The following is a 25,905-nucleotide window of genomic DNA, read 5'->3' on the forward strand; positions in this document are numbered from 1 at the left end:
CTCAAATCCTGCAGTGCCAGACGTGTCCCCCTGCTTAAGCCAGTACATGTCCAGGCCCGTCTGAAGTTTGCTAGAGTGCATTTGGATGATCCAGAAGAGGATTGGGAGAATGTCATATGGTCAGATGAAACCAAAATAGAACTTTTTGGTAAAAACTCAACTCGTCGTGTTTGGAGGACAAAGAATGCTGAGTTGCATCCAAAGAACACCATACCTATTGTGAAGCATGGGGGTGGAAACATCATGCTTTGGGGCTGTTTTTCTGCAAAGGGACCAGGACGACTGATCCGTGTAAAGGAAAGAATGAATGGGGCCATGTATCGTGAGATTTTGAGTGAAAACCTCCTTCCATCAGCAAGGGCATTGAAGATGAAACGTGGCTGGGTCTTTCAGCATGACAATGATCCCAAACACACCGCCCGGGCAACGAAGGAGTGGCTTCGTAAGAAGCATTTCAAGGTCCTGGAGTGGCCTAGCCAGTCTCCAGATCTCAAACCATAGAAAATCTTTGGGAGTTGAAAGTCCGTGTTGCCCAGCGACAGCCCCAAAACATCACTGCTCTAGAGGAGATCTGCATGGAGGAATGGGCCAAAATACCAGCAACAGTGTGTGAAAACCTTGTGAAGACTTACAGAAAACATTTGACCTGTGTCATTGCCAACAAAGGGTATATAACAAAGTATTGAGAAACTTTTGTTATTGACCAAATACTTATTTTCCACCATAATTTGCAAATAAATTCATAAAAAATCCTACAATGTGATTTTCTGGATTTTTTTCTTCTAATTTTGTCTGTCATAGTTGACGTGTACCTATGATGAAAATTACAGGCCTCTCTCTCATCTTTTTAAGTGGGAGAACTTGCACAATTGGTGGCTGACTAAATACTTTTTTCCCCCACTGTACATGCTTGGAACTCTGGGCATGATCAAGTTAAGAGAGTGGCTTACCTGGTAAGGGTGTACTCCCTGAGTCCTGGGTGCAGGTTCATGGCAGAAAATGTACCTATACATCCCCTCAACCGCTTGTCTCTGCCTATTTTCCATGTGACAAACAGCGGGCTGAAAGAGAAAGAAGGGAAGACAATGTTAGGACCTTTAGAGTTAAACACATTAGAACATCATTTAAAAACTAGGCCAAATAAATAGTTTGAAGGTCCAGGATTCACTTACAGTGCATTCGGAAAGTATTCAGACCCCTTGACTGTCCACTTTGTTATGTTACAACCTTATTTTAAAATTGATTAAATTATTTATTTTTCTCATCAATCTACACACAATACCCCATAATGACAAAGCAAAACTGGTTTTTAGAATTTTTGCACATTTATAAAAAAAATAACAAAACAGAAATACTATATTTACATAAGTATTCATACCCTTTGCTATGAGACTCGAAATTGAGCTCAGGTGCATCCTGTTTCCATTGATCATCCTTGAGATGTTTCTACAACTTGGAGTCCACCTGTGGTCAATTAAATTGATTGAACATGATTTGGAAAGGCACACACCTGTCTATATAAAGGTCCCACAGTTGACAGTGCATGTCAGAGCAGAAACCAAGCCATGAGGTCGAAGGAATTGTCCGTAGAGCTGCGAAACAGGATTGTGTCGAGGCACAGATCTGGGGAAGGGTACCAAAACATTTCTGCAGTATTGAAGGTCCCCAAGAACACAGTGGCCTCCATCATTCTTAAATGGAAGAAGTTTGGAACCACCAAGACTCTTCCTTGAGCTGGCCCCCTGGCCAAACTGAGCAATCGGGGGAGAAGGGCCTTGTTGGTCAGGGAGGTGACCAAGAACTTGATGGTCACGCTGACAGAGCTCGAGTTCCTCTGTGGAGATGGGAGAACCTTCCAGAAGGACAACCATTTCTGCAGCACTCCACCAATCAGGCCTTTATAGTAGAGTGGCCAGACAGAAGCCACTCCTCAGTAAAAGGCCCATGACAGCCTGCTTGGAGTTTTCCAAAAGGCACCTAAAGGACTCTCAGACCATGAGAAACAAGATTCTCTGGTCTGATGAAACCAAGATTGAACTCTTTGGCCTGAATGCCAAGTGTCACGTCTGGAGGAAACCAGGCACCACTCATCACCTGACCAATACCATCCTTACGGAGAAGCATGGTGATGGCAGCATCATGCTGTGGGGATGTTTTTCAGCGGCAGGGACTGGGAGACTAGTCAGGGTCGAGGGAAAGATGAACAGAGCAAAGTACAGAGAGATCCTTGATGAAAACCTGCTCCAAAGCGCTCAGGACTTCAGACTGGGGCGAAGGTTCACCTTCCAACAGGACAGCCAAGACAACGCAGGAGTGGCGTCGGGACAAGTCTTTGAATGTCCTTGAGTGGCCCAGCCAGAGCCCGGACATGAACTCAATCGAACATCTCTGAAAAGACCTGAAAATAGCTGTGCAGCGTCGCTCCCCATCCAACCTGACAGAGCTTGAGAGGATCTGCAGAGAAGAATGGGAGAAACTCCCCAAATACAGGTGTGCCAAGCTTGTAGCGTCATACCCAAGAAGACTCAAGGCTGTAATCGCTGCCAAAGATGCTTCAACACATTACTGAGTAAAGGGTCTGAATACTTATGTAAATGTGATATTTCCATAAACCCTGTTTATGCTTTGTCATTATGGGGTATTGTGTGTAGATTTAATCCATTTTAGAATAAGGCTGTAACGTAACAAAATGTAGAAAAAGTCAAGGGGTCTGAATACTTTCCGAATGCACTGTAGGGTTGAGAAAAACAATTGTGGACGCAATATTTGAATTGATTTCTCACATTCCTAGTGGTGACACTGACAACAAAGGGCTTTCTCAACTAACATTGTACTGACAGATATTGAGTGTGTAGCAAGTACTGAAAATAAGAGGGCTATATGAGGTTTCTGTTACAGTTTGCTATTAGACAGATCATAGCCCTCTGTTTTACATTCAGGTGTTCTCTGGATCAAAGTAAAGTTAACCTTTTCTGTCAAAGCAGCAACCTGTCCAGTTTACTCTGCCTGTTTATCATGGTCATATGGACTCAGTCAGCACCACAGTTTGAGTTTGACTGCCCATTGGGAGCTAAAATCAATTTGCGAGAGACTGGGACCAGCGAGGCAGCAGTCAGTGACATTTTGTCTTGTGGTATGTGTGCCTAGAGAATTTTGTGCACCAACAGATATACTGCATTGCTTTCTCTGTAAAATGACACAATGTAGCCTTGTTAGCCTAAATTGTTATGGTTAGTCTCTTACCAACAAAAAACAACACATACATGTTTAACACACCCACACAATATGCAGGCAATATTGCAGATTAGGGTGTCCAATGAATCACCGAAAAGCCTGGCAGCAGCTCCACCTCTTTGCCCTCAGATCTCACCTAAGAGATTTAGCACCTTTTCTCAATTACCCCCAGGATTACTGTCGCTAACTAAGTATTTCCCCAAAAATTATATTGCGCAACACAAAAGGATAATACTTGCATTGGTTAATACACTTTGTTAATACATACATCACTTTCAAATAGCCTAACTAGTCCCAATCTGGGCAGATAAGGATGACGGTATGAGGGTTCCAGCCTCATTCATACTTAAGGACATGTTCTACTCTGAGCTGAGTATTAATATGCTCTGTATTGTATAAACTCACTTCTCCAGAAGAAATAGAGCTGTCCAGCAGAGCACATTGTGGAGGTAACTATATCTATCATGATGACCACCTCATAAAGAAAAGGCCAGGAAAAGAAAATACACAGTTGAAGTTGGAAGTTTACATACACTTAGGTTGGAGTCATTAAAACTCGTTTTCAACCACTCCACAAATTTCTTGTTAACAAACTATAGTTTTGGCAAGTCGGTTAGGACATTTACTTTGTGCATGACACAAGTCATTTTTAAAACAATTGTTTACAGACAGATTATTTCACTTATAATTCACTGTATCACAATTCCAGTGGGTCAGAAGTTTACATACACTAAGTTGACTGTGCCTTTAAACAGCTAGGAAAATTCCAGAAAATTATGTCATGGCTTTAGAAGCTTCTGATAGGCTAATTGACATCATTTGAGTCAATTGGAGGTGTCCCTGTGGATGTATTTCAAGGCCTACCTTCAAACTCAGTGCGTCTTTGCTTGACATCATGGAAGAAAGAAATCAGCCAAAACCTCAGAAAAAAGTTGTAGACCTCCACAAGTCTGGTTCATCCTTGGGAGCAATTTCCAAACGCCTGAAGGTACCACGTTCATCTGTACAAACAATAGTACGCAAGTATAAACACCATGGGACCACACAGCCGTCATACCGCTCAGGAAGGAGACGCGTTCTGTCTCCTAGAGATGAACGTACTTTGTTGCGAAAAGTGCAAATCAATCCCAGAACAACAGCAAAGGACCTTGTGAAGATGCTGGAGGAAACGGGTACAAATGTATCTATATCCACAGTAAAACAAGTCCTATATCGACATAACCTGAAAGGCCGCTCAGCAAGGAAGAAGCCACTGCTCCAAAACCGCCATAAAAAACCCAGACTACGGTTTGCAACTGCACATGGGGACAAAGATCGTACTTTTTGGAGAAATGTCTTGTGGTCTGATGAAACAAAAATAGAACTGTTTGGCCATAATGACCATCGTTATGTTTGGAGGAAAAAGGGGGTTTCTTGCAAGCCGAAGAACACCATCCCAACCGTGAAGCACGGAGGTGGCAGCTTCATGCTGCGGGGGTGCTTTGCTGCAGGAGGGACTGGTGCACTTCACAAAATAGATGGCATCATGAGGAAGGAAAATGATGTGGATATATTGAAGCAACATCTCAAGACATCAGTCAGGAAGTTAAAGCTTGGTCGCAAATGGGTCTTCCAAATGGACAATGACCGCAACCATACTTCCAAAGTTGTGGCAAAATGGCTTAAGGACAATAAAGTGAAGGTATTGGAGTGGCCATCACAAAGCCCTGACCTCAATCCTATAGAAAATGTGTGGGCAGAACTGAAAAAGCGTGTGCGAGCAAGGAGGCCTACAAACCTGACTCAGTTACACCAGCTCTGTCAGGAGGAATGGGCCAAAATTAACCCAACTTATTGTGGGAAGCTTGTGGAAGGCTTCCCGAAACGTTTAACCCAAGTTAAACAATTTAAAGGCAATGCTACCAAATACTAATTGAGTGTATGTAAACTTCTGACCCACTGGGAATGTGATGAAAGAAATAAAAGCTGAAATAAATCATTCTCTCTACTATTATTCTGACATTTCATGTTCTTAAAATAAAGTGGTGATCCTAACTGACCTAAAACAGGGACATTTTACAAGGATTAAATGTCAGGAATTGTGAAAAACTGAGTTTAAATGTATTTGGCTAAGGTGTATGTAAACTTCCGACTTCAACTGTATCTATTCTTAGTATCACTGCCTTTCTTGAAGCTCATGACTTCATGTATATTTAAAAGCCGGGAAAATGCAGAGGGGAGGGAGGAAAGACGGTCTTGGGAAAGAGTATGATAGAGAAAAATCTGTTGCTTACTAATCAAAAATGTTGTCAATATTCTTAATCATCAACGTGTTTAGAGTGAGGAATAGTTGAGGAGCAGCCAATCTACATTAAAATCAAGTCCTCTCTGGAATGCACAGACAGCACTCGATAAGTGTCTGAAAATAACAGAACAGTGGACAATCACTTCACAGTCTGAAAGAAGACTGTAGAGAGGAGAGAGAGAGACAGCACAAGAGAAAATAAATTGTCTGAGTGAGTGTGTGAGTAAGTCAGAGGCATCGCAAACTTGCTTGTGAGATTGATGTCAGTTGATCCTAATAAGAAGTGATCTCTGGAGTGACAGACAGACAACCCCATACTTTAGAAGCGAGGGGGCAGCTCTGCTGTAAAGGGTTGACTTCATACAGACAAGCTCCTCCAGACAGCCAGTGAGTGAGTCAGTCCATCCGTCAGGCCGGCCACTTCATGGCTATGCAGTAGAGACCTACCAAACCCAAAAGACTGACTGTCGCAGCCTGCAGCTCCCTACTTAAAATGAATGGCTTTTAATCTGGCTGATGAACCCCTTGGCAAATAAGGTGAGCAGCAGCCTGAGAGAGAGACTGTGTTAGCCAATACATTCATCTATGGGAAAGCAAGTGCAGAGGCAGAGACGCTTAACAAGAGCTGCAGTTGTGACCCCAGTCACCACTGAGGGGTGAAAGACCACCTTTAACGACAGTTTTCCATTGGTCTGACAAAAGCTGTGGTTCCATTGAAATTCTACTTCAAAAGGATTTTCAGTTAGAACATTTGTCGATCATACAGTTTCCTGACAAGAATCCATGATGGATCTCTTGCGAGTGAGCGGCCAGTTGTGCCTGCTAACTAAACATTCTTATTCTATGGTGAGTGTTACGAGTTCTGGAGGGAGGGGTGACAGGGAACATTTTTGACATGCAGCCAGGGTTGATGGGTTCAGTGCGTTACAAAAGCCAGACTCCTGCGAGTCAACATGGATTTATCTTAATGAACTGCTGTTGAATCAATCACACCATGAGGTCTGAGCAAACAAGAGAATCTGTCTAAAACCCCCATGGCTGAGTCATGAAAATAGTGTGAGGGACAATAGGGCACTGCAGATATGAAAGGGAGACGGTGGGGGTGGCCTGGGTTTAAACAGCTAGAAACCAGAAAATCATCTTCGCCTTTAGGCAGGTAACAACACAGCAGCATGATCGTCTTTGTGTCCACTGACCACTAAGAATCTACATTCAATGACTGTATTCCCTGGGCCCCTATTAGATGCTCACTATGCTATGCGTAATTCAGGCTATTTTTCCTCTCTCCCTCTACTCTAGCTTTTTTGGCAGAGCTCCCACTCAGTTCTGTGTGCCCATTCTGAAGAGTAATCCCAGCCTGCTGGCCACATACTAAAGGGATGTCCTATTGCATCACGTGCCATACTGTGACCTTGACGATTCCACTCATCATCCATTCCCCCACCCACCCACAGCCAACACCATCCTCACATACCATACCAACCCCCATCCAGACTGCTCTGCATGCCTGAAGAGGGAAGAGCAGAAACATTCTCAATGGTTTCAATTAAACATGTGTAAAAGGGTGATTAAACTACACAAAAAATATAAACGCAACATGTAAAGTGTTGGTCCCATGTTTCATGAGCTGAAATAAAAGATCACAGAAATTGTCCATAAGCACAAAAAGCTTATTTCTCTCAAATTGTGTGCACAAATTTGTTTACATCCCTGTTAGTGAGCATTTCTCCTTTCCACGCCAACCCAGGACCTCCACATCCGACTTCTTCACCTGCGGGATCGTCTGAGACCAGCCACCCCTACATCTGATGAAACTGTGTTTGCACAACCAAAGAATTTCTGCATAAACTGTCAGAAACCATCTCAGGGAAGCTCATCTGCGTGCTTGTCGTCTTCACCAGGGTCTTGACCTGACTGCAGTTCGGCGTCGTAACCGACTTCAGCATTTGCTCATCTTCGATGGCCACTGTCACGCTGGAGAAGTGCTCGCTTCACGGATGAATCCCGGTTTCAACTGTACTGGGCAGATGGCGTCGTGTGGGTGAGCGGTTTGCTGTTGTGAAAGGAGTGCCCCATGGTGGGGTTATGGTATGGGCAGGCATAAGCTATGGATAATGAACACAATTGCATTTTATCAATGGCAATTTGAATGCACAGAGATACCGTGACGAAATCCTGAGGCACATTGTCGTGCCATTCATCCGCCGCAGTCACCTCATGTTTCAGCATGATAATGCGTGTTCCAGTTCCCACCAATATCCAGCAACTTCGCAAAGCCATTGAAGAGGAGTGGGACAACATTCCACAGGCCACAATCAACAGCCTGATCAACTCTATGTGAAGGAGATGTGTCGTGTTGCATGAGGCAAATGGTGGTCACACCAGATATTCACTGGTTTTCTGATCCCCACCCCTACCTTTTTTAAAAAAGGTATCTGTGACCAACAGATGCATATCTGTATTCCCACTCATGTGAAATATATAGATTAGGGCCTAATGATTTCCTTATATGAACTGTAACTCAGTAAAATCTTTGAAATTGTTGCATATTACGTTGATATTTTTGTTCAGTGTACATGTGTGAAAGGGTGATCCAACACTACCCATTGCTGATGGATGGATGGATCATTGGTGATGGATGGATGGGTAGCAATGTGTGATATGCCTAACCAATTGAACCTCGACTCAGGCACACAAACAGTCGGAGAACCTGTGCTCTGCACTGCAGAGGTCCAACCCTGAGGACACAGACAGTGTGTCTCTGCAAAGCACATCAAACAAGGGCTGCTTTTAAAAATCTTTGTCAAGCATATTTAACTGACCCCAGTTAGTCACTCAGTCCTAATTTAAAGCAGCGAGTAAGTCAAATACATTTCAGAAAGCAATGACATCCACTATCTCAGATTGTTCTAAAATAATCTCTGTAGTTAGAAACAGATAAGATTAGCATTCCTGCGACATTATTTTGTTGAAATATAATTTGATCTGTGAGAAATTAAGCTAATTGATTGCACCTAAATTGGCCCTTAATGTATAGGATTTGTATAATATCCAATAAATATAGTAGTCAACATTCGATTGGGACCAAACTTTTTTCGATCAATGACAGACATGAGGAATCCAAAGAAATTGTCAAAAACCACCCACGGACACCCCAAGCCAAACCCACCCCAACAACGAGTATACAGTATCAGCTCTCTATGTCTGACAAGTAGTATGGTGCTGCGGCAAAATAATGTTGCAGGAATGCTAATCTTATCTGTTTCTAAACAACATAAACTATTTCAGAACAATCTGAGATGGTGGGTGTCGAAATCCTCTTTCTTTTTGAGGTGGAACGACCCAAATGGAAGATCCTGACAGGTACATAGTTCAGATAAAGAGGTTACGTCATCACATGTAATGTTTTAGGAGGTGCTTCAAATCCTCTGCACTAATCAGTCCATACAAATATGTGCCATCCCAAACAGTGGAATCACTAGAAAAAGCTGCAAGGGCGTTTTAATGCGCATTGCTACATCTGGAGCCCAGTTCACACACAGCCACCTTCCCACTGCAGACTGACTACTAATCAGTCCTGATGACATCACTGCCCACCATAGTCACAATTACACATTGCACTACAGTACCCAGTCCCAGCTTAGTGCCAGCTTTCACACTGAGGGGGCAATTATTCACGAGATTCAACATTGTCGTAAGTCACATGCATACAGGCACATATTACACTCCTTTGGCTTCTGATTTATGGGTCACAGGTGGAGCTGGTGTTGTGGGCAGGAGTGTGTGCAGAGATCAGATGGGGTGTGGGAAGGACTGGTGTCATGTTCCTCACATCATCAGTTCCTCAAGCAGAAACCACCATGTTGCGTGTGGCGCTAGGTTACAGCCTGGCAGGCCCAGTTCATCTACCACATTCTAATAGTCTATAATAAATCAAGCATGAGGCTTTAGGTGCAGGGGTAAGTTGAATGTTCATTTGAGCCCCGGTAGAGCAGCTATATTATCCAGCCATGGTTAGGGCAACAACCCTCCTCTTGGAGCTGATCCACACCACCTGATCAGGTAAATCCTCCTGGTGGTAAACACACTGGCCTGGATGGATCAGACTACTCTCATCTCCATTTTAGACGTATAGGCTAACGCAAGTGGGGGTAGATTTGGAGAGGAACTGAGTGAAGTCTCTCAACACAGGGAAAGCCCTTGCCATTCAAATCTAAAATTAGCATAAAGATGACACCGGTGTTAAAATATAGAGAAGCAGAGCGGTGTTCAGTTCCATACTAATGTCAGAAGACAGGGAGGGGCTGGAACATATGTGTATGCTGTTGCCTCTTGTATACCCATCATGGCATTACTCATCTCTTCCCTCTGCGTTACAGCCCAACATTACAAGCATGTTGCAAACAACCACCTCTGGGTGATCAATTCCCTATTTAAGAATGTGTAACTTCAAACAATCCTATGAATGTGAACGTATGAGATGCCTTCTATTAAAGAAAACAGTCCAACACATTTTTTCTTCAGGTGTGGTTTCAATATTTCCAGAAGAGCGGAACTGGATTTCAAATAATGATTTCACGGTGGAATTTCCCATTTAAGGAAAATGAAACTGGGCTTTCAACCTACTCCACCCTTTCCCATCTGCCACACTCTGCTTGGATTTTCGGTTCCATTTTCTGACATCAGGCAGAACTTTCACTTGACCCCTAAATCCAGGGACAGTGGGCATCAAACGGATCAACAGATTACAGTGCATCATCACCATGGCCCTGAGCACTATCAGGTTCCTGCTTTATGTAACATTCACAGAACACACTGATTCAGACTGGGTAAATACGGAGTATCCTCAACATACACAAGATTTTCAAACTTGTGACAGAACTGTCTAGTGAGGTTGAATTCGTTTCACTGTCATAAACAGACACTGAGCTGGTTTGCATGACACACTAGCTGAAAACGGGACTTAGGAATCAAGGGGAAATCACCTTCAATAAACCAACAGCTACCAGGATTCTCTCACTAGTAAGTCTATATATAGACCTCTAATTCAAGAAATCCCTGCGTGTGTAAACTGAGACATGGAATCACGTGTCCAACTCTCAACCAATGGCTCTACCTCTGCTCATCCTCTATCCAACATTAACTAAATGGGAAGCATATACTTTTGTGTGATCCGGCGTATGCATTTGTGTGAGGTAGCCTAGCAGGGCGGCAGATAGCCTAGTGGTTAAGAGCGTTGGGCCAGTAACTGAAAGGTTGCTGGTTCGATTCCCTGGGCCTACTAGGTGAAAAACCTGTCGATGTGCCCTTGAGCAAGGCACTTACAGTTGAAGTCGGAAGTTTACATACACCTTAGTCAAATACATTTAAACTCAGTTTTTCAAAATTCCTGACATTTAATCCTAGTAAAAATTCCCTGTCTTAGGTCAGTTAGGATCACCACTTTATTTTAAGAATGTGAAATGTCAGAATAATAGTAGAGAGAATGATTTATTTCAGCTTATATTTATTTCATCACATTCCCAGTGGGTCAGAAGTTTACATACACTCAATTAGTATTTGGTAGCATTGCCTTTAAATTGTTTAACTTGGGTGAAACGTTTCGGGTAGCCTTCAACAAGATTCCCAAAATAAATTGGGTGAATTTTGGCCCATTCCTCCTGACAGAGCTGGTGTAACTGAGTCAGGTTTGTAGGCCTCATTGCTCGCACACGCTTTTCCAGTTCTGCCCACAAACTTTCTCTAGGATTACGGTCAGGGCTTTGTGATGGCCACTCAAATACCTTTACTTTGTAGTCCTTAAGCCATTTTGCCACAACTTTGGAAGTATGCTTGGGGTCATTGTCCATTTGGAAGACCCATTTGCGACCAAGCTTTAACTTCCTGACTGATGCCTTGAGATGTTGCTTCAATATATCCACATAATTTTCCTTCCTCATGATGCCATCTATTTTGTGAAGTGCACCAGTCCCTCCTGCAGCAAAGCACCCCCACAGTATGATGCTGCCACCCCCGTGCTTCACGGTAGGGATGGTGTTCTTCGGCTTGCAAGCCACACCCTTTTTCCTCCAAACATAACGATGGTCATTATGGCCAAACAGTTCTATTTTTGTTTCATCAAACCAGAGAACATTTCTCCAAAAAGTACGATCTTTGTCCCCATGTGCAGTTGCAAACTGTAGTCTGGCTTTTTTATGGCGGTTTTGGAGCAGTGGCTTCTTCCTTGCTGAGCAGCCTTTCAGGTTATGTCGATATAGGACTTGTTTTACTGTGGATATAGATACTTTTGTACCTGTTTCCTCCAGCATCTTCATAAGGTCATTTGCTGTTGTTCTGGGATTGATTTGCCCTTTTCACACCAAAGTACGTTCATCTCTAGGAGACAGAACGCGTCTCCTTCCTGAGCGGTATGACGGCTACATGGTCCCATGGTGTTTATACTTGCGTACCATTGTTTGTACAGATGAACGTGGTACCTTCAGGCATTTGGAAATTGCTCCCAAGGATGAACCAGACTTGTGGAAGTATACCATTTTTTTCTGAGGTATTGGCTGATTTATGTCAAGCAAAGAGTCACTTAGTTTGAAGGTAGGCCTTGAAATACATCCAAACGTACACCTCCAATTGACTCAAATGATGTCAATTAGCCTATCAGAAGCTTCTAAAGCCATGACATAATTTTCTGGAATTTTCCTAGCTGTTTAAAGGCACAGTCAACTTAGTGTATGTAAACTTCTGACCCACTGGAATTGTGATACAGTGAACTATAAGTTAAATAACCTGTCTAAACAATTGTTGGGAAAAATACTTGTGTCATGCACAAAGTAGATGTCCTAACCGACTTGCCAAAACTATATTTTGTTAACAAGAAATTTGTGGAGTGGTTGAAAAACGAGTTTTAATTACTCCAACCTAAGTGTATGTAAACTTCCGACTTCAACTGTAACTCTAATTGCTCCTGTAAGTTGCTCTGGATAAGTGCGTCTGCTAAATGATTAAAAGGGAGAGGCAGAGAGATAAATATGTTATATGCAGTCTTTCCCTTACATATCTATAGAAACAAATGTCTGGCCATTTCCAAAAGGCAGGTGGCAAAACCCTGTATCTATAAAGATAGGCAGGCCCCCACTACATCATTTTCCCTAAAAGAGTACATTTCCATAATGCCTTGACGCATAAGAATATTTTAAGCAGGCAATTATTATCAATTCGGAAAGAATTGTGTGTTAAATATAGTAAGGAAGAAATGACTGCATAATGTCAGGATTTACTATAAAGAAGAAAACAATGTTGAAATTAATGATATCAATAGAGTTTGTCTCCAGTCCTCCCGTTAATTATGTTTCAAACATCTACATTTATATAGAATAATGGACAGGATGTTGATTTTACTATGAAATGAAGGCACAGCACTAATATACTAGTTAACACTTGTGTGTACCCCTAAAAATACTTGTGTGTATAGACAGTCAGTGTGAAATGTATATCCACAATGCTACAAAAGTTGGCTGAGAGCCATATTTGGTTTGAAAAGGACATATGCCTATCTGTTAAAATATGTTCTTGCACACTAGTATGTAGAGAATACCTCCTACTTACCTAGCTGTGCAATGGCCAATTACCATTTTATTAGCCTTAGAGGAGAAAAGTACACTGGCATCTCAATAAAAATAGCATCTCAATGTTTACTGTGAGCAAGGGCAGGCCACCATGACAACAGACCCCTAAAGCCACAATGGCTGCTAGGTTGGCTGTAATAACTGATGATGTAATGATGTATGCCTAACTAAGTGTGTAGACTGTCATTACCAACAGAAAAGACACATATTGGGATTTTAACACAATGCCATAGGCAAATGTAGGCCTAATATTGCATAAAATATTGTCTCTACTCACGAATGTGTTGTGGACAAACCTCCCTTTTTAAATGAACAATATGTAGAAGCTGTCCAGCTTTTTAATGGTTATTACATTCAATGCTGTATGGATTCTTGAAGAATGTCAATTATGCCTTGAGTTTAGGACAACTGTAAATTACACTATCATAAGCCAAAACGGAGGTTGTAGGCTATTAATCCCATAGAATTAGTCATTAGAATACTAGAATGGACATGAAACTTCTTATGATGGTCCAAAGGTCAGCCATGTTGGTCAGGGAGTTGGTCAACCATGGCTTGCCAGTGCTGTGATAAAATAGTGTAAAATAATGAATTTGAATAATTGATATGCACTGTTTGTTAGCTAGCCAGACAGTTTTAGAGGAATGATTCCACATTTTTTTCTTCTTCGAATTAACAGCCAATATAACATTCCATTCAAACACTGCAGTCAATCCATAGCCATACACTGTCTAAAATCAGTTGATGATAGGATTTAGACAAGTTGTAAATGCAACAAGTACTGATATTGTATCATATAATAGCAGTCACAGCTTTCCAATAAATCTTTTTTTTTTTTTTTTTTTTTTTTACATTTATGTTGTTTACATATTTTTTAGAGGCTATTTATACAGAAAATGTGTATAAAACCCATACAAAATGTAATCATTATTATATGACAATATTTTAGGTTGACAATAATTATATTACACAATGTACATATCACATGCCTTACATTTGTTTTCCTGTATAAGTAAAATCAGGACAATGGCTCTACTGCAGTTCATTACAAATAGACTGGTTTGGATTTCTCCCTCACCAATATGGCTACCATTTTGAGCCCATTCTGGAACTTTGAGGGTTTATGACATAGCCCCTCTAGTAATTTAATAGGATCTCTATGGTTAATCCATTGTTTATTTTATAAACAAGCCATGTAGTTAGGTATATCGTCAAAATGGTCAATCTCACAGCCTGATAGTCCTTACATCAATAGTTATGTCTATAGTTGTCTGAAACACAGGCTAGATCGTATTTTAATTGTAGGCCCCTATGTGTCAGCACTGATCAGTATCGATTATACGTGTCAGGTATAACTCGGTCGATGTGGCTCACATTTTTTTCGCGTTTCGAATAGCATCTTTGGTGTTGTTGCCACATCTAGCAAGTCAATGTGTAATGAGCCTTTACATACTAACCACACTGCTAACCTTATGCCTAACCCTAACCTTGAATTAAGACCAAAAAGGCAAATGTTGGTTTTATACAATACAGCCAATATACGATATAGCCAATTCTGACTTTGCCGCTGGCCTACCTAGTTGTCTGTCATGGTCGATTGACACAGACAAGGCAGCTAGCTAAATTGTAGATCTCGACTTTGGATGAAGGAATTGAATCGAGCCGTGTCATTTTCAGAACACAGATAAATGGACAAACACACCACGCGCCGTAACACAACAATTGTGTGGTGTTTTCTAAACTTTCTAAACTGGAAAGTTGAAACTCGCCCTTGCTGGCTACCAAGCTAACTTAGCCATTAATGCTAACTAGCTACTGTTTTTCTTTGTTGAGCTAGCTAGCTAGCGGACGTAAGCATCAGTGAGCACCACACCACCCAGTGAAAGTAAACTTTATCCAAGTAGCAGCAGCAATATATTAATTTCCCAAAGTTGCAAAGCTCAACTAACTGACTGTTTTATTTTCACTACTACATTGCAATTGTTTCGTTATCAGCTTGCTGTAACTTGCTGGCTAACGTTAGGGAAGAACGTTTACTACTGGCTAGATTAGCTAGACAGTCAATAATATCGCTTATTTAGTCGTTGCCGTTAGCATTAGTAGTTACTGGTTAACAACATAATATTAGGACGAAACTTACTAGGAATCGTTTGTAAACCTAGGTGTTCGGGGAGGTTGGTATCCATACAGATGGCAATAAAGCACGTCGAAACAGAAGCAGCACATCTCCGCCGAAACAACCATCTTCCTGCCTCCACTTCCCGAACCAGATCCCAGGCTTAGATTCGGGGAGAGGCCAGCTGAGTTGTAGCCTCCCGGGGTTGGGGACAACGCGTTGGTGCTACTACTACTACCCCCAGGACACCCCAGGCCGTTTACTCGATTCATGTTCCCTGCCGCCACAGTCGAGGAGGAACCAATCCCCAAGTCCGATCCACAATGTCCGGTCCCTGCCACTCCGTTTCCCGCCCCCACCCCGCCAGGACCCCCCGACCCGGGGGATCCCGACAGCTTCTGCTTCTTCACCCCGCAGCACCCAGCCGCCATCTTGGAACAATCTGCACCGACACACCGCTTCCGACCCATCACCGTCACCGCGGAGAGGGTGGGGGGAAACGCCGACCAGACGTACAAATCCCACTGCGTTAATACGTGTGACGGACAATGCCCCACTTTCACTTTTTTTTGTCGGGCGACGTTATATCCAATATGATGAGACTGCAATGTCACCCTATCTTTGCCTTTAAAAATACGTGATTTACGCAAAGTCTTTTCGCTAAGAAGACAGCTGTGAACCACTTCAAACAGTTCGATTGATCTCAGATATTGTCCAAAATACAGGTCCCTTCTTCAGAACACGATAACCACAGAGGTGATTTCACAAAGCAATCTTTCTCTCGAATGATGCAGAAACTCATTCAACCTCACTAGCTTCCCAACGGAAAAACAGTTAGCTAGCTAGTAGCCAGATGTGGAGCTGTGACAGCTACTGCACTGCACCCCCGGCAACACAGAGACAATCCTTTTTGTGTGGGAGTCGGGAGCTTGAGTACGCAGGACCCATACGCTTCAGCACGAATAGTACATTACGCTCCGGACCATGTAGTTTAACATTGCTCCAGTTGTTTACTTTCATCCGAACTTCTAGCTAGACAACTGACCCGATATTGGAGGTCCAAACGTCAAGTCGACGCAAAATAAAATGCCATTTGGCTATTATGCAGTTTGAGCCATCAGACAGCGTCAGCGCCGACCAAGTCATTTCAAAAATCCAGCTGATCAGTTTGCACCTGCATTTTGTCAGTTCTCGGACAGTTTAAAAAATATTATTTAAACCCAAGCGTCATATCAACCCTGACAGTTTGCTGTAGATTTGTTTGGCGAGTCAGCTTGTTATCCGTCTACTGTGATACATTTTGAGAGAGCAGTATTCTTTATATTCCATCTGTCTGAAATCCTCCGGGTTTGGTCACTCGCTCCTCGCCCGACTCACAGCCGCTACCATTTGCCTGATAGCCTCTGTACTGTTAAGGAGGAGGGGGGGGAGACCTGTGATCATCTGTAGTCACTGGCAGTATTTGCCTCCTCAACGCCGAAATAGGATCCAGGAAATGTTTTGCGATCGATTCCTACGCATAATGCGTAGTCTCACCGTATGCTGTCCGTGTCAAATCTGAATTCTTGCTGCGAATTACGCAGAAAAAATGCTGCTTGTGCTATCCTCAGCTTCAAATCAGCTTGGCCTCAACCGCGTGAGGATGCCGATGCTCGATTGCTATTTCTCTTTTACGAATTGTGCTCCTTTAGACAATTTATATCCGACTTCACTTAGAGAAAGCAAACATGCATCCCTTCAAATCCTTTTCGTTGTAGTCGTAAAATGTGCCGTCCGCCCTCTTGCTGCATGTGATGTCTCAGCTGCTCTCCAGAATCGACTGGCCGCGCGAGGGATTTAGGAATAGCATACTTGAAAATTGGATTCGATTCCTCACAATATTATTATATCAAAATACCAATGTAGGCTACTGCAAATATTGCTTGGTCAATGCTGTTCAAGTTACCAACAGAAATGTCAACTCTTTATTACATTGCTGTTACACGGGCAGGTACAGTGTAGTAATTAGTGTAACCTAGGTGGTACATCAACATACTGTACCTGCCTGGTTTTAGGCTATAACGGACCAACTGGGAACCAGCATTACAGTGGTGCCATAACTCAGATCACACGGTGGGCTCTGCCAGTTGTTGGGGCTGCAGAAGATTTAAACAACTTATCTAATGAGCTCTAGCCATGATCATGCAATGACATCACCACCCCTGAAACCTGAAGTAGTGTTGTCGTTGTTATGAATGAGGGTTCACATCCCAGGTGAGGTCGGCCATACAGGGACGAATCAGCTTCATATTGGAAAAGTTTCATATCCTAATCATTTACCCAAAAGATGGCAACAGTAAGCTCACAACACCCACGACCCCTTCACTCATGATCTTTCATAGGTGTACTGTAAGTGAGGGAGTGATGCTAAGGTCAGAAAGTGCCATGCTTGCAATAAAAGTGTAGGTTTACACTTGCCTGAGGACTCACTCTGACTTTAATTATGCTGCTATATCGATCTGAACATACAGTACATTCAGTCTGAAACTGCCATCCTATAAGTCATTTGTGTGACTTCAAAATGAGGGATGTTGTACAAAACAAATTAATCAGCGATTGGATAGTCTAACAAATCTAACCAATCAGAGTATCAAAGTTGTAACGTTATCATGTAGGCCGGCTCTGGCCCAACCCATCGGTTTCTGGGACCAATCAGAATGGTCAGAATGTGTTCACATTCTAGAAATTGTCAGGAGGGGGGGAAATCCAGACTCATCTTGGAGAAGAAACATTAGTCTGCCAGAGCGATGTGGATGGGTAGCCAGGCAAGGTTTACACCTCTCTGCAGATGGCTGGCTGCTCCCTGAGTCAGTGCTTAAAATGGATGAGTGAGGTTTCTCAGCACTTGAGCTGGGCAGATCTAGACACAGCAGGTTTGGAGAGAAAACACATACAGAGCCCTCTAAGCTGCTTGGCTGAATGAGCATCAGCTTGAAGCGCTCAATCCTTTTGCAGTGTGTTGCTCATCTTCATTTGAACTACTGTATATTGCTGATGGTTATTTGCGAGAACAGCAAACTACTTGCAACAATGAGCTGGCATGTCCTTTAATAAAAGGTAGACTTATGACACCCATTCACTCCAACCCCTGGTCCCAGAACAAAGAATTGATTGAGGCATCAAATCACATTTTATTTGTCATATGCGTCAAATACAACAGGTGTAGACTTTACTATGAAATGCTTACTTACGAGCCCTTTCCCAACAATGCAGAGTTAAAAAGTAAGAAGACAAACAAATGAGCAAATAAGGAAAGAGTAACACAATAAAATAACAATCAGGAGGCTGTATACAAGAGTACCAGTACCCAGTCAATGTGCAGGGGTACAAGGTAATTGAGGTAATATGTACATGTAGGTAGGGGTAAAAGTGACTAGGCAATCAGGATACATAAAAAAAAAACAGTAGCAGCAACGTATGTGAAGTGTGAAAGTGTGTCTGTGGCGTCAATATGCGTGTGTGTGTGTGAGCGTATGTACAGTCATGGTCAAAAGTTTTGAAAATGACACAAATACTAATTTTCACAAAGTCTGCTGCCTCAGTTTTGATGATGGCAATTTGCATATACTCCAGAATGTCATGAAGAGTGATCAGATGAATTGCAATTAATTGCAAAGTCCCTCTTTGCCATGAAAATGAACTTAATCCCCAAAAAACATTTCCACTGCATTTCAGCCCTGCCACAAAAGCACCAGCTGCCATCATGTCAGTGATTCTCTCGTTAACACAGGTGAGAGTGTTGACGAGGACAAGGCTGGAGATCACTCTGTCATGCTGATTGAGTTAGAATAACAGACTGGAAGCTTTAAAAGGAGGGTGGTGCTTGAAATCATTGTTCTTCCTTTGTTAACCATGGTTACCTGCAAGGAAACACGTGCCGTCATCATTGCTTTGCACAAAAAGGGCTTCACAGGCAACGATATTGCTGCTAGTAAGATTGCACCTAAATCAACCATTTATCGGATCATCAAGAACTTCAAGGAGAGAGGTTCAATTGTTGTGAAGAAGGCGTCAGGGTGCCCAAGAAAGTCCAGCAAGCGCCAGGACCGTCTCCTAAAGTTGATTCAGCTGCGGGATCGGGGCACTACCAGTGCAGAGCTTGCTCGGGAATGGCAGCAGGCAGGTGTGAGTGCATCTGCACGCACAGTGAGGCGAAGACTTTTGGAGGATGGCCTGGTGTCAAGAAGGGCAGCAAAGAAGCCACTTCTCTCCAGGAAAAACATCAGGGACAGACTGATATTCTGCAAAAGGTACAGGGATTGGACTGCTGAGGACTGGGGTAAAGTCATTTTCTCTGATGAATCCCCTTTCCGATTGTTTGGGGCATCCGGAAAACACCTTGTCCGGAGAAGACAAGGTGAGTGCTACCATCAGTCCTGTGTCATGCCAACAGTAAAGCATCCTGAGACCATTCATGTGTGGGGTTGCTTCTCAGCCAAGGGAGTGGGCTCACTCACAATTTTGCCTAAGAACACAGCCATGAATAAAGAATGGTACCAACACATCCTCAGAGAGCAACTTCTCCCAACCATCCAAGAACAGTTTGGTGACGAACAATGCCTTTTCCAGCATGATGGAGCACCTTGCCATAAGGCAAAAGTGATAACTAAGTGGCTCGGGGAAAAGAACATCAACATTTTGGGTCCATGGCCAGGAAACTCCCCAGACCTTAATCCCATAGAGAACTTGTGGTCAATACTCAAGAGGCAGGTGGACAAACAAAAACCCACAAATTCTGACAAACTCCAAGCATCGATTATGCAAGAATGGGCTGCCATCAGTCAGGATGTGGCCCAGAAGTTAATTGACAGCATGCCAGGGCGGATTGCAGAGGTCTTGAAAAAGAAGGGTCAACACTGCAAATATTGACTCTTTGCATAAACTTAATGTAATTGTCAATAAAAGCCTTTGACACTAATGGAATGCTTGTATATATACTTCAGTATACCACAGTAACATCTGACAAAAATATCTCATAACACTGAAGCAGCGAACTTTGTGAAGACCAATACTTGTGTCATTCTCAATAGTTTTGACCACGACTGTAGTGTGTGAGTTGGAGTGTCAGTGTAGTATGTGTGAGTGTGTGGGTAGAGTCCAGGGCATTGGATGGCGTAGCGGGATTTCATAAAAGCGTCCGGATTAGTGTCCTGCTCCTTGAAACTAGCAGCTCTAGCCTTTAGCTCAGTGTGGATGTTGCCTGTAATCCATGGCTTCTGGTTGGGATATGTACGTACGGTCACTGTGGAGACGACGTTGTCGATGTACTTATTAATAAAGCCGGTGACTGATGTGGTAAATTCCTCAATGCCAACGGATGAATCCCGAAACATATTCCAGTCTGTGTTAGCGAAACAGTCCTGTAGTTTAGCATCCGCTTCATCAGACCACTTCCGTATTCAGCGTATCACTGGTACTTCCTGTTTGAATTTTTGTAAGTTATTGCTATGTTTGGAAGGTTGTCACATCTGTAGTCAGGTTAGAAACATGATATGACAGTGTGATAGCCCAACAAATGTTTCTACCTGCAGCAGTGATACATTAGCAAGATGACTGGAGTTGTACTCAGTCAGAAGGAGCCAATTACAGTGCCTATAGAATGTCTACACCCCCATTGGATTTCTTCACATTTTATTGTTACAAAGTGGGATTAAAATGGATTTGTCATTTTTTGTCAACGATCTACACAAAATACTCTGTTTTAGATTAATACAAAATAAAATACTAATATACCTTGATTAGATAAGTATTCACCCCCGAGTCAATACATGTTAGAAACACCTTGGCAGCGATTACAGCTGTGAGTCTTCTTTAGTAAGTCACATAAGAGCTTTGCACACCTGTATTGTGCAATATTTGCCCATTATTCTTTTCAAAATTATTCAAGCTCTGTCAAGGTGTTGGGGATCATGGCTAGAAAGCAATTTTCAAGTCTTGCCATAGATTTTCAAGCAGATTTAAGTCAAAACTGTAACTAGGTCACTCAGGAAAATTCACTGTCGTCTTGGTAAGTAAATGCACGGCCCCATGTCGCAAGGATCAGTACACAATTCCTGGAAGTTGAAAATGTCCCAGTTCTTCCATGGCCTGCATACTCACCAATGTGTCACCCATTGAGCATGTTTGGGATGCTCTGGATTGATGCGTACGACAGCGTGTTCCAGTTCCCACCATATCCAGCAACTTCGCATATCCATTGATGAGTGGGACAACATTCCACAGGCAACAATCAACAGCCTGATCAACTCTATGCGAAAGAGATGTGTCGCGCGGCATGGTGCAAATGATGGTCACACCAGATACTGACTGGTTTTCTGATCCCTGCCCCTAACCTTTTAAGGTATCTGTGACCAACAGATGCATATCTATATTCCCAGTCATGTGAAATCCATAGATTAGGGCCTAATTAATGTATTTCAATTGACTGATTTCCTTATATGAACTATAACTCAGTAAAATCTTTGAAATTGTGGCATGATGCATTTATATTTTTATTCAGTGTACTTTAGTGCCTTGTTGCATACATGTTTTGGAATATTTATATTCTTCTTTTCACTCTATCATTTGGGTCATTATTTAAAATCCCCAATGGCCTCATGGTGACATCCCTAAGCAGTTTCCTTCCTGTCCTGCAGCTCAGTTCAGAAGGACAACTGCATCTTTGATGAGTCTGGGTGGTTTAATACATGCCAGTGCTAACAGGGATCCTTGAGACGTCCCTGCCCTAAAAACCCTAACCCCCTACCCTTACCTAACCTTAACCCTTACCATTTTAAATGTCAACTTCAACTCCCAAGGATACCGGATAGCACAGAATATTTTATACATCAACAGCATAATTATTCACTTGACCATGCTTAAAGATATATTCCATGTCTGATTTGAAAAAAAGTTCAAGGGGGTGTAGACTTTCTATAGGCAATGTGTGTGCTTTTAAAAAGCATACTTATTGAATAGCTTAGTCTTCTTTGTTGTCGTTTAAAAATAATAAATAAATACAATTAATAGAATAGTCCTACTTGTTATTCACATTAGGCTGAGCATCACACCATGAACATGCACACCCACACAATACGACAAGAGTAGTTTGTAAATGTATGCCATCAGCATTCCTTCCACTAGACAGGTACATTCTTCTGTGCACAGCTCTTCTGTGCATTTCTCAATATTTAGAGCAAGGGTAGGCAACTAGATTCAGCCGCGGGCCGATTTTTATCGGAGCGGATGGTCAGGGGCCAGAACATAATTATAATAATTTCTACACTGCAAATTGACCACAACTAAGCCCAAAAAGAGATTGCATTTTAAAAGAACAATCATTTCATACCTTGATTACATCAAGACACGATCACGTCTCTTTTATTCGTGGGAATACTTGAACAGATTTCCTAAATTAAACTAATTTGTAGCTGACTTCCTGGCGATTTTTTTCCTGGAACAATTATTTTTTTTAGCTAAAAACTTGATTTAGATGGTGGCCAAAACTGGCCATCTCCCAGAAATGTATTTACTTCGTATGTCATCGCCATAACTCAAAACTGTGACTGTCACAGGAGACATAGGTTCAGCATTTTTAGGTATCGAAACATTTCAAATGATTCTCCTGTAGGCATTGTCGTTCTCGTGTGCAGTTGAAAGGAAGCATTCTCCACATTCCAGGAAGGTAGATCCTCTGTTGCCTGCCCGAGGCATCTTTTAACAGTTGGACAGCTGCACAGAGGTACAGTGTGAAACACCAGATTGTGATTGTGCCAGATATAATTAAGATGTTATGTGTTGTACTGAAATTGGAAATATTTTTCATACATGACATTCAAGAAGTTAATGTGCTGCATTACTTTATCCACACTTCTACAAGTTTAATGCCAGCTGCTGAATTTAGAAAGTGCCTCCAAGAACCTTATACATGTGCACTTGTGATCTATGTAATTGGCTCAATGATGGTTGTAATGGTGAACAATTATGACATTATTAAAGGGCAAGAAGAGGCAGGAAGAAACATTAGCTGGGGAGATGTCTATATTCTGGCTAGATGTGAGCAACAGGACTCCAGGTACTCTTAATATGAAACCAATTTCCTCCAGACAGAGACAGATATGAGTTATTCATCTAATCCCTTCCAAGGCAGAGGAGCATGGTCCTCACTGACAAATACACCAGACACTCAGGTCAGTAGAGATTTACTCTTGCAAAATTATTGCCATATTGGGCAAACTTAGAGGCACCCTGTCAACCAATTCATACTTATAATGGTGACATCTACCTCCAAATTTCAAGTGAGCTCAGTTTTACTGATGTGTATACGAAACATGATATTAAGCAGGTTTGAAAACATGATACAAATCGAATGTTTGAATAGGCTATGAACCGAAAATATTTGGATCACAATTCAAGCATGCTTGGCCCAGTCAGACACCGACAGAACAAACCAATAGCACTCCAAGGACACACACAGTCTATTGCTAAATTACTATGTACCTCAGCAGTTTGGACTGTTGACGACCCTCGGTGGAGTGATGCCGCCAGCTATTCACTGATAGAAATCCAATGTTTGACTGGCTCCTAAGCCTCATCGACATTCATATGTTCAGGACAGGGAAGTATACTGAACAAAAATATAAAACGCAACATGCAACAATTTCAAAGATTTTACTGAGTTACTGTTCATATGAGGAAATCAGTCAATTTAAATAAAATCATTAGGCCCTAATCTATGGATTTCAAATGACTGGGAATAGAGATGGTCACAGATAGCTCTTTTTTTTATCAGAAAACCAGTCAGTATCTGGTGTGACCACCATTTCCCTCATGCAGTGTGACATCTCCTTCGCATAGAGTTGATCAGGTTGTTGATTGCTGTCCCACTCCTCGTCGATGGTTGTGCGAAATTGTTGGATATTGGCGGGAACTGGAACAAGCTGTTGTACATGTCGATCCAGAGCATCCCAAACATGCTATTTGGTTGACAAGTCTGGTGAGTATGCAGGCCATGGAAGAACTGGGACATTTTCAACTTCCAGGAATTGTGTACAGATCCTTGTGACATGGGGCCGTGCATTATCATGCTGAAACATGATGTGATGGCAGCGGATGAATGGCACAACAATGGGCCTCAGGTTCTCATCACGGTATCTCTGTGCATTCAAATTGCCATCGATAAAATGCAATTGTGTTCGTAGCTTATGCCTGCCCATACCATAAACCCACCGCTACCATGGAGCACTCTGTTCACAATGTTGACATCAGCAAACCACTCATGCTGTTTAATTAGCTTCTTGATATGCCACACCTGTCAGGTGGATGGATTATATTGGCAAATGAGAAATGCTCACTAACAGGGATGTAAACAAATTTGTGCAAACAATGAGAGAAATAAGCTTTTTGTGCATATGGACAATTTCTGGAATATTTTATTTCAGCTCATGAAACATGGGAAAAACACTTCACATGTTGCGTTTCTATTTTTGTTCTGTGTAATTACTACTGAACATAGGACTGGTTTGAATTTTCTGCAGACACTGACTGCATTATAAAATCACTTCTGCTTCATTCACTCAACTAAGAGCCATGTACAGATCCAACACAAACCTCACTCTAAAATGGCCTTATCGGTCACCTATCATATAGAACATATCCCTTAAAGTGGGTATTAAACATCAGATAACGCAATCCAATATCGGATGAACAATAAAGAAACTCAATTCAAAATACAGTCAGGTCAAATGTAGGAGTATTTGGCTAGTGCATAAGCAAGGCCTCAGGCTAGGATATTACAGGACAGTCATTTTTGGTCTCACGTTACATTTTTCCAGACCTCTTACCATCCAAATCCCCCTGGGCCGTTGTCCATTTCAGCAAAAGGTATTTGGTTTCAAAGTGCACTCTCAGATTCACTGCTATTTTTAATTTGGGCCTATGCTGTCTTTATATGGGACACTCTTTTCACGCTACTTCGATACAAAGTGATTTTCGTAGCAGGTTGGTAGGGCATTTTCGCGAACTGTAACCTCAGTCTCCTAACCTGCTGCGTAAATTGCCCTAACCTGCTACAAAAAAGTAACTTCGGTATCGAAGTGGCGTGAAAGGTTTTTCCCAACTCAATATAGCCACATTGGCATTTTTTTTTTTTGGTGGTACTTTTTACACCTTTTTTTCTCCCCAACTTCGTGATATCCAATTGGTAGTTACAGTCTTGTCCCATCGCTCGCTTAACCCGGAAGCCAGCCGCACCAATGTCAGAGGAAACACCGTACAGCTGGCGACCGAAGTCAGCATGCATGCGCCCGGCCGCCACAAGGAGTCGCTAGAGTGTGATGGGACAAGGACATCCTGGCCGGCCAATCCGGCTAACCCGGACGACGCTGGGCCAATTGTGCACCGCCTCATGGGTCTCCCGGTCGCGGCTGGCTGTGACACAGCCCGGGAGCAAACCCAGACCTGTAGTGACGCCTCTAGCACTGCGATGCAGTGCCTCAGACCGCTGTGCCACTCGGGAGGCCCCCATAGCCACATTGCTTTGACTGAGTCTTAAAATGGCAGCAGTTCAGACAGAGTGGATGTTAAATTAACCCTGGACTGAAGCATTAAAAAGGTTGGGAATGCTAACGACAACA

General features: G+C 42.5%; 1 protein-coding gene across 1 annotated transcript in view; it reads right to left on the reverse strand.

The window, feature by feature from the left end:
- Positions 1–16,149, reverse strand: part of LOC311099770 (nuclear protein AMMECR1-like) — a 31,550-nt gene extending 15,401 nt beyond the window's left edge. Inside the window, exons 1-2 of the mRNA XM_084140514.1 lie at positions 15,278–16,149; positions 951–1,061 (exon numbers count right to left, since the gene is read on the reverse strand). Coding sequence (XP_083996640.1) covers positions 951–1,061; positions 15,278–15,723 — 557 coding nt within the window. The 5' untranslated portion in view covers positions 15,724–16,149. The remainder of the gene's footprint in view (positions 1–950; positions 1,062–15,277) is intronic.
- Positions 16,150–25,905: the final 9,756 nt, after the last annotated feature.

The sequence above is a fragment of the Coregonus lavaretus genome, assembly GCF_964263955.1.
Source record: "Coregonus lavaretus genome assembly, chromosome: 24".
NCBI lineage: Eukaryota > Metazoa > Chordata > Actinopteri > Salmoniformes > Salmonidae > Coregonus > Coregonus lavaretus.